General features: G+C 39.8%; 1 protein-coding gene across 1 annotated transcript; it reads right to left on the reverse strand.

Moving 5' to 3' along the window:
- Positions 1-6,330: 6,330 nt before the first annotated feature.
- On the reverse strand, positions 6,331-7,374 carry LOC121541171 (myosin light chain 4). Its single transcript, XM_041850151.1, has one exon. It carries the CDS (start codon positions 7,275-7,277, stop codon positions 6,660-6,662), a length of 618 nt encoding a protein of 205 aa, XP_041706085.1. The 5' UTR covers positions 7,278-7,374; the 3' UTR covers positions 6,331-6,659.
- Between the last annotated feature and the right edge of the window lie 3,253 nt (positions 7,375-10,627).

Below are 10,627 nucleotides of genomic sequence, written 5' to 3' on the forward strand. Positions count from 1 at the left end.
ACATTACATGTAATTTAACTAATTAAATCCACTTATATAACTTTATTATGTAACTGAGTGGCAATTGCATTGAGAAATAAAAGTGTAATTGAAAGTTTGAATCATATCAGTGCTCACTCTGACAATGAATCTCTGAAGAGCTGAAGCAGTTTTATTAAATAGAGATACTATATCATTAATTCACATATTCATCCCTTATATAACCTAACATGCTGACCAGACCGCACGCGCACGTGCGTCTGTGTGCGCCATCGCTCGGATGTAGATTTTTTCCTCCCACACCAGACACGATCAGGACACGCAGGTTGAAATATCAAAATGAACCAACTATATTAACTTGGGGACAGGTCGAAAAGCATTAAACATTTATGGACATTTAGCTAGCTTGCTTGCTGTTGCTAGCTAATTTGTCCTGGGATATAAACATTGGGTCGTTATTTTACCTGAAATGCACAAGGTCCTCTACTCCAACAATTAATCCACAGATAAAACAGTAAACCAAGTTCAAGCTTCCTTCAGGCTTCTTCTTCTTCTTTGGACTTTATATGTCGGTTTGTAACCAACTTTAAGATGCATTACCACAACCAACTGGACTGGAGTGTGGACCTCAGTTCATCTTTCAATCACCCACGTGGATATATGCTCCTAAAAACCAATGAGGAGATGGGAGAGACAGGAACTGCAGTGCGTTGAGCGTCACAAATAGAACCAAGTTCTATTTTAGCGCCTGGCCACGCAGACGTTCGCGAGCAGTGTGGGTGCAATGATTGAATAACATGTATGTGTACATTTATTTTGCAATGCTCTCGGAGATATTCATGCTTTACAACATGGGGAGGGATTATTAGTTTGTGGACTACCACTTTTACCCAGAAAACAATTGAATGTTGATAATTGCATTTCTGCAGAGCACAATTCACTATACCCTTGGATAAATGAAATCAATTGTTATGGAGTATTTCATTGTGCTGTCTTCTCCCTTTTCAATGCACATTGTTATCTTTAAATGGCTATGCAGGGTATGATAGTACAAAACTCTAATACTATAGCCATATTTGCAATATGATATTATAAGCCATTTAGAGCAAGTGTGTAATGATATCATGTTGTTATTAAATTGCCTCAGAAACCACAGGCTCTAGCCTCTGCTACAGAAAACTGTGTGATCTTGTGAATTTCTGACATCTTTTCATAAACCTTACAGATGAACAACTCCACCGTTGTATTTATGGCACTATTTACCTGGTTCTCACCCTGCTAAAACGTGACATTTTATTTTCTGTTTATTAAACAGTGAACTAGGAAACTATCACTTAAAAAAATATATCTACCCCTTAATACATGACTGTCTTCCTGTGAGCAGGTTTTATAAATAATCTTAAAAAATACATTACCAAAACACACCAAAAACAGTATCAGAGACAAAATATCACTCTTCCTTTACTTCAAGTAATATAAACTCCAATAACAAGCATACAAAGAGAGCCGCCAATGCAATCCAAATTGCACATATTGACCACAGACATTATTCTCAGCAAATGGCATGCTGTGGCTCAGGAGTCTGTCAACCTCTGCATGCCTCGGGCTAATCAAGCATCTCAATAAATTACATGTTACCATTATCTGTGGGGGTCTGAGAGCCAGTTGTGTAAAGTACTTAAGTAAAAATACTTTAAAGTACTACTTAAGTAGTTTTTTGGGGTATCTGTACTTTACTAATTTTACTTCACTACATTCCAAAATAAAATAATGTACTTTTTACCCCATACATTTTCCCCGACACCCAAAAGTAGTTGTTACATTTGGAATGCTTAGCAGGACAATTCACACACTTATCAAGAGAACATCCTTAGTCATCCCTACTGCCTCTGATCTGGCGGACTCACTAAACACAAATGCTTGGCTTGTATATGATATCTGAGTGTTGGAGTGTGCCCCTGGCTATCTGTTTGCTTAATATCTGGTTTGCTTAATATAAGGAATTTGAAATGATTTATACTTTTACTTTTACTTTTGATACTTAAGAATATTTGAGCAATTACATTACCTTTTTATAATTATATTTTGACTTTTACTCATGTAGTATTTGGAAATTTGAAATGTTAATGTGAAGCCATCCAGTTCAATGATGTGTCTGTATGAACGCAGAAGGATGTTTTGTGGAGAATAAATTTGAGGGGAAGTAACCTAATCGTTTTGGCTTCAGCCATTATCATCTCTTATAGCTCATATTATAGCTTAAATTGTAAGATCAAACGCAATTAATGGTCCTTATCAAATCACCATTCCCTTGAGAGACAATTTGTCAACTGTAGACCTTCAGGCACGTCACCCGTGATACAAGTCAGTATTCCACATCCATCCATGTTTGAGGATGGAAACTGGCCACCAGGGGCAATAGTGAGCTCTGTTACCTTCAAGTAAGCATCTGCCTCTGGTTTCAAAGGTTGCAAATTTGATTCCAGCGATAGAAAGTCATTTTTAAATATTTATTTTAAGCCTATCCCAAACCTTAACCCTTACCTTAAGCAATCGGAGTTAATGCATAACCTTAAGAATTCAGAGTTAATACCTAAACTTAACCTTGGAATGATACAGAGAAGTAACCAAACACTTCGAAATTTGATGTTTGGAACAACTTCAAAATTTGACATTTGAGAAACATGGATGAATGTCTAATTCTGACGTGAGATTTTGTTTTAGACCTCACCCTTTGTGTCCAAGAGATGCATTTGGATCAATGAGCAATAAGTCACTCTCTTCTGCACAAGACTGTCAATGTGACGACTCTGCTGCTCTGTACATTGTGGCATCGGAGTAATACTGACTTTGCCTAGCTACCCAAACTCCTTGCTCTGGCCAAACCCTACACCACGCCCACGGACGTTAGTTACTTCTCTGCAATGAGTCTGGATCTGAGTACCTACCCAATGATTTCTAGAATGCAAACACATTCTAACTGCTCTGATTGGTCGCAGAAACTGATGGGTTGGGCAAGAACAAACGTCCTTAAAGCAGCTTTGATACTCTGACTGGTTAGTGATGATCCAATGGCTTTGTTTTGTACAACACCCCTCAATTTGCCGTCACCACAAATGACTTCAGCGATGGCAGTCTCAGACTGAAGTATGTAGCGAATGATAGAGCTGCGGAAAGATTCAGTTCGAGTCGTCAGGAAAATACTGTCTGGGCACTGACAGCAGTGTGTCAGATAAATAACCACTAACGGTTACGTAGAGTATGTCTTAAATCAGGATTTGACATGCTACAGTATATTTGACCCGTTCACTTTTCCACCACAAAACACCAGAACATGGCCAAAAAGAGTAGAACCAGCTCACCCTGCTTTTACACTATGGTTTGACTATTAGATGTTCAATGTTTTTTGTGTGTGAAAAATATATTTTTAAAGGAATTGTTTCACCATATTAAAACGAGAGTTCAGTTTAAGTAACAGCGTTGACCTTAAAATGAGGGACAGATGTAAATTAATCACTAACAACATGAAATAAAGACTAATCTTCAGATAACATAAAATAACAAAGCAACAAAATAACTAGGGCGTTACAATGATGGTGAAAATTTGGAGAAATTTGGGGATTAAGTGGGTTAAAATCTTCCTAGAAGTCACAGAGGATGCACAGAAGGACATGGCAAAATGTATTATTTTGGCACTTTAGCAAGTCTTTAGACATATTTAAAATCATATATATTGAATTCTCCATGTGGTCTACATCGAAGGGCACGTCAATTAATATAACAGACTTTCAATTTCTACTTAAAATATCAAAGGGAAGCAAAATACATTCAATTCGTGGAACGACCCCATTACAAGATAACACTTGCATCACTCACATGCACATCACCAGCAGATCAGCAGACCACCAATTGCCCATAGCTACCCCAAGCTTGTTAAATCACAGTCAGACTGTGTGCATGCTGCAAGAGGTTCAGATTTTAATGATGTCAGGGTAAGGGTAAGGTACACTACACGCAGCACAACACATGTTGTCAACCAATTCCCAGGAAAAGGAGCCCACATTCACATCACCAAACACCATGCATATCTCCTCATGCAGCTTTTCACCTCGGGGCTATGATGACCAGAGCGTTGGGATGGAACAGTGACAGAGTGCTGCTACCAGACCATATCTGCACATCCACACAGCCCAAGGGAAGGAGTTAGACCTACATTGAAGGGGGTATCTCTGTTATGCAGGGATCTGTGGGATCTACAGTGTATTAGAGGGGTAACTAGTACATTTGTGCATTTGGCCAAAGGCGCCTCTCTCCTCTGTGGTTATCTAATGGCGATAGTGTATTTTGGATTGTAATAACTGTGGATGTTCGTGTTCTATGGGTCATTTTCGCTTCTCCCACTTGGCCATCTATTTTTGATATGGAAGTTATGAGCCAGTTATGCTGATTCTTCCACCCCATTTCACATATATCCATCGAACAAAGCCTATTGCTTTGAATAACATGTTATGAAGGAGTACATCTACAATCTATTGTCAGAGAATAGTTGAGCGGAAATCATGGCAGAATTAGCTTTCGTTATACGACATAATGACATTATGCAATAAACTATACACCTTTTGTTGCCATAAAAATACATAGTTGGTTCAGGGTTGTGGTAATTTAATTTGGATCCTTTGATATGTGGAGGGAAATAAAGCTGCTGTACAAAGACTATGATTTGCATAGGTTTTGAGATATTCTCTCTGACTGCCAGACGGCTTTCTCTCAGATACTGAAGAAGTCACATAGTACTTACCTTTTCATAGTTTCCATGGAAACAAACACATCTACAATTTCTCAAGGCAAGGGAGCAGGTGAATAATGGTGCTGCTTTATCCATCACAAAATCACTAAAGCTCCTTCTGAACCAATATGTTATGTGCATGGTTGAGTGGACTTTTCTCGCACTTTGGTTAGGTAAGATGTTCGCTCTTGAATACCTAATATGCGTAGAAGAAGCAAAACTAAAGAAAATAAGAATTTTTCTGAAACCTACATGCTTGGTCTTGACATGCGGATTATGTGGTCCTGTGTGGCTCAGTCGGTAGTGCCACCCATACATAAAATGTATGCACGCATGACTGTAAGTCGCTTTTGATAAAAGTGTCTGCTAAATGGCATATATTATATTATGATTCACATTCTAAAGTGATTAAATGAACATTTCACAATATATTGCATTTAAAGTATTTCACAATTGTAATTTAAATAATTTGTGGCTTAATTGATTCACAAATATAATGGACTTTAAAACACATACCTTTCCAATCTTTAACCACTATAACTCACCATAAAAATGTCAACGTTCCCTCTTTTCAAACTACTGACATTTTACCCTTTTGTTCAAATGAGCTTCTAAATCTGAATAGACTGCTATTACAGACGAAACAGCTATAATACAGTTCAGCTTCTCTCAAGCTAAGATATTTTAGAGAAACCTGCCAAGACTGTCAAGACATTTTACTTTTTTGCTATGATTTTCCCTGAAATCAGATTTACCTTGGCCACCTGCTAAGCCACCCAGGGCTGGATCATGCTCCCAATGTAGTGGTTGTATTAGTGAGTGTGAAATGTGTGTTTACAGCCTGGTAAGCCAGCATTAAGCCCACTGTCTGCTCAGCACTTGGGATCAGAGAGGCAGGCCTCGGGGCACCTGTCTGATGGATGACAGGGGGTATATGGTGGTGGCTGGGGGAGTGTGTATGTATGTGTTTGGGTGAGTTTGTACATGCGTACAGTATGTAATCTATGTGTGTGTGTGTGTATGTGTGTGTGCATACCTGTTCATATCTGGGTGTTTTTCTAGTTTCACTGTAGCTGCCACCCAACTGAGACCAGCACTCAACCAGACACCTCTGTCACTGCAGGGTGGGGGGGGTCTCTTGAGCTCACCCAGACATAGAATACACTGAGACGCCCCTCTCACAGAGATTGTAGAGATTGTAGAGATGTGTATCCAGTCTTACTCTGCAGGTAAAAATAGAATCTGTTCCATTGTCAAATGGAGCTAAATCCCCTTGATTCTTCCATGGCTGAGCAGTTCTGTTCCTCCATCTCACATAATAAAGTTAAGGTATTAGACTCAAATTGGAGGTAATTTGAGGAGTAATTTGACAATACCTGGCTTTTACTGAGCTCTGATAGACTTGGAAATATGACAATACTTGTCTTTTTTTTTTAGCTCTAAAATATTGAGCTCTGCAATCGAAGCAACAAATTGTACTGAATGTCTAGACTGTAGTGGAAATTGACCATTAAAATTCAGCTTTTGTGGATAGATATCAGATGTTGAGTAAGACAATTATTAGAGACTTTATATATGTGCTTTATTTATTACATTTATAATATTCATGATTTATTACATTTATAATGTTCATGCCTTCAGTATCTCATTAACATTTCTCTATAAATAACTTTTTTTGTCACTGTACATATTTTATTCAAGGAAAATGAAAAATTAGGTCTCATAATCATCATTTTGTGGCATGATTGTTACCAGCTGCTTTTGACAACAAACATAACAGTACATTTAGGGACATGCTCACCACTAAATTGGCAGTGGTATTGATGAGACAGGTACGGGGTCCAGAGGAAAAGAAAAATAGAGATCATTGAAGTCCTTCTGGTAAAAAACCAGCTCACCCAGACAGGATGTGCTTGACAAAGGAGGCGTAGTTGATGCATCCATTGGCGTCCTCTTGGCCCGCCATCAGCCTGTCCACCTCATCCTCCGTCATCCTCTCCCCCAGGGTGGCCAGCACGTGACGCAGCTCAGCGCCCATGATGGTACCGTTGCCCTCCTTGTCAAAGACCCGCAGGCCCTCAACAAAGTCCTCAAAGTTCCCCTTGTCCTTGGAGCGGGAAATGTGCTGCAGCATCGGCAGGAAGGTCTCAAAGTCCACCAGCTTGCTGCTCATGTCCTCGGGCCGAGGCTTGCCCAATACCTTCAGGACATCGGAGTTGGTGGGGTTCTGGCCCAGCGCCCGCATCACATCGCCGCACTGGGCGAACGTGATCTTCATCTCCCCTTTGGGTGTGCGGTCGAACAGGGTGAATGCCTCCTTGAACTCCTCGATCTGGTCGGCGCTGTACTCGAGGGTGATGCTCTTGGGGTCAAAGTCGGGCTCCTTGGGGGCCTCAACCACGGGTTCGGGGGTTGGCGTGGGCTTGGGCTTGGCAGCGGGTGCTGCCTCCTTTTTGGCAGGCTCTGCTTTTTTGGGCTCTGGCTTCTTAGCTTCCACCTTTTTGGGGGCCATGGTGCTGAATGCGTTGAGCTGGGGTGGGTGCGTCTACGTGCTCAGCGTTAAAGAGTGAGAGTTTGGAGGTAGGGAGGAGGCAATTCCTAAGCACAGATGGTCAGAGCCTCTCCTGAAGCTTTTATATCTACTTAGCCTGGGAGGGGAGATGGGGCCGATTAACAAGGTCCTATGGCACACTATAAAAGGAAGAAACCTGAAATAGATTCGCCTGTCCGTGGCGTCACAATGAGGTATTGTTCTCAGCTGCTATCATCAAGCCGACAGGGCTCTCCACTGTCATTGGCCAGGGTCCAGCTACATTAGCCCAAAATGTTCTGTCTCACTGATGGGTGCAGGCAGGGATCAGGGCACACAGACAATGTATTACTGCATGAGAACATTGACCAAAGTAGCTGTTTTTGGCCATTCACTTTTTTGGCTGTTCATTAAAACTAACAAATATCTAATGATGTTTCTATGACACAGCAATGGTCAATTTTTTATAAACTTTCCTGAAGTAGACAAGTAAACTTTTGTTATAGCTTTGGCCCACAGAGAATACACTAATTCCCACAAACATTTGCCATGCATCACAATCACTAGATCCTCAAGTTTGTGAAGTTCATATTATTTAAGATGCTGCTGAAAGGAATACAATTTATCAGGAATTCATGGGTAAATGGTGTGCTAAATGTTTGGCTTTGAGAATTGACAGCTTGACTGCATAGCTAGATAAAGCAGTCTAAAATAATAATCACAATCAGCCACATTACTTTACCATTGGCTATGCCAATGTTCTGCTGTAAACGTTTATGAAATCAATTCCAGTGTCTCTAGTCCACATGTTTGGCTTTCTGCTTTGATGGCCATTTACAATGTATCAAGTAATTGACTTATTTCAACAATTTAATGCAAAAACAAAATAAAATGTCCCTCTTTAAAAGTTTGAATGTAAAGGTTGTTATACATACTGGTAGAGATATTAAATGGATATATAAAGTATCTATAAATGATTGCATGTTTATTACATGTTTATTACATGTTTATAGGCACGCGACTACATTGCATGTGTAGAAAACATGTATAAACAACTGACCTCCAGATATCTACTTCAAATATTTAATAATTCAAAAAGGAAGAAACTGTGTTTCTTCTCCTCAAAATAGTATGTAAAATACTTTCCCAATGCCCAGGGAAAGCAAACTGTGGATGCAGTCAAATCAAGTGTTATGTAATTGAACAGACTTTGGAGTGGTCTTCTATTTGCTGCCTTCATACATATTTATTTCCAAATGGTGAAAAGCCTGCATCTTTGTTCTCATTCAAATGACTCGATGTGCCGAGAGAATGAGATGATAAGGCTTGATGAAAATGCATTAAAAGTCTTCAGCCTCCTTCTTAATCTCCCTTCCAATGAAGAGGTTAATCAATGCTCAGTCAAGCACGTCTACTGTAGCATATTTTTTTTTTGTATAAACCTCAGTCCCACTATCCAAGGAGCCAATGGCTTGAGATAAGAGTAATACGTTTAAAGACACAGTTCTGAAAAAGGAAACACAACAGCACAGAAGTCTATACGCGGTCATACACAAAGACACTTATAGTACTGTGTGCATATATGTGTTCTCTGGATCATATTCTGTGGTAGTCAGGGTTACAAGGTCATGTAACCAGTGCAGTTGTAGTATGTTAACCCCATAAATATATAATGTGACCCTCAGCACAGCACGAGTGGCTCCTCAACAATTTCCCTGAATTCAAAGATGATAAATTAATCAACCAAAATCCATTTAATTTACGGGAATGATGGCACGTTTAGGATGGACCATACTGCACCACAATTTTAATCTATCACGGCTACTTCAATTTTACACAATGCGAGAGAGAGAGAGAGAGAGAGAGAGAGAGAGAGAGAGAGAGAGAGAGAGAGAGAGAGAGATGCATTTAGGTAATGCAGAATGTAAATTATGTAAATTATTCACATAACTATCCAGCTACATACACTAAGTATACAAAACATTAGGACCACATTCCTAATATTGACTTGCACCCCCTTTTGCCCTCAGAACAGCCTCAATTCATCGGGGCATGGACTATACAAGGTGTCAAAAGGGTTCCACAGGGATGCTGGCCCATGTTGACTCCATTGCTTCCCACAGTTATGTCAAGTTGACTGGATATCCTTTCGGTGGTGGACCATTCTTGATACACATGGGAAACCGTTGAGCGTGAAAAACCCAGCACCGTTGCAGTTCTTGACACACTCAAACCGGTGGGCCTGGCACCTACTACCATACCCTGTTCAAATGCACTTAAATATTTTGTCTTGCCTATTCACCCTCTGAATGGCATACATACACAATCCATGTCTCAATTGTCTCAAGGCTTAAAAATCCTTCTTTAACCTGTCTCCTCCCCTTCATCTACTCTGATTGAAGTGGATTTAACAAGTGACATCAATAAGGGATCATAGCCTTCACCTGGATTCACCTGGTCAGTCATGGAAAGAGCAGGTGTTCCTAATGTTTTGTGCACTCAGTGTATGTAGGATCTTAATTTTACCACCCTGTTGCAGTAGAATGTAACATAAAACAAAAGTTGTGTATTTCAGGTTTAGAACGCCTTCTGAAGTTTGTGATTTCCACTCTGAAATTTCAGACTTGATTTTCCCTCCAACCCTAATGAAAATTCTATTAATTATAATCCACATAATGATTCACATTTTCTGTTGTTACAGGATTATTTTCCTGCTGTAGCAAACTGGCTAAAATTAAGATCCTACATCTGAACATACATCATTTATGAAGTGATTTGAATCGGGGATAAATGTAGAAAATTGTAGTTCAGTGTGTCAAACCTCATTTGCTAACCTCTTCACTAGGATTGGGATAGATTTGCCGGTGATAATCACTTCCATTTCCTCCACCAATAATTCAGAATTAAGATTAATCCAAATATGACAATCATGGCGGCCTTTCGAAAAGTGTCCTCTGCCAAGAGTAATTTATGCTCCTCAAAGTCAATGTAACCCCAAGGTTAATCAATAGACGGGGCTATTGCAGGGATTGCATCAGTCAATTATGCCCCCTTTACAATTTCCACAGTTGTTAATATCGGAGGCCTCATGAACAGTGACTTCTATCGACCCTCTTGTCTTTATCTTCATAGAAACTGTCTCCATTTGTTAGTCAGAAAGAGACATTATAATTCCCACCTTCTGACTGAAACCAAGTATCGAGAGCACTCTTAAATGTTGCTTTAGATCAGGGTTGCCCACACTTTAGGTACAGTTGAAGTCGGAAGTTTACATACACCTTAGCCAAATACATTTAAACTCAGTTTTTCACAATTCCTGACATTTAATCCTA

Source organism: Coregonus clupeaformis, chromosome 27 (assembly GCF_020615455.1).
Source record: "Coregonus clupeaformis isolate EN_2021a chromosome 27, ASM2061545v1, whole genome shotgun sequence".
Classification (NCBI taxonomy): domain Eukaryota; kingdom Metazoa; phylum Chordata; class Actinopteri; order Salmoniformes; family Salmonidae; genus Coregonus; species Coregonus clupeaformis.

Bases quoted from the DNA above. Each gene is read 5' to 3' on its own strand.
- LOC121541171 (XM_041850151.1), bottom strand. From the start codon at position 7,277: ATGGCCCCCAAAAAGGTGGAAGCTAAGAAGCCAGAGCCCAAAAAAGCA.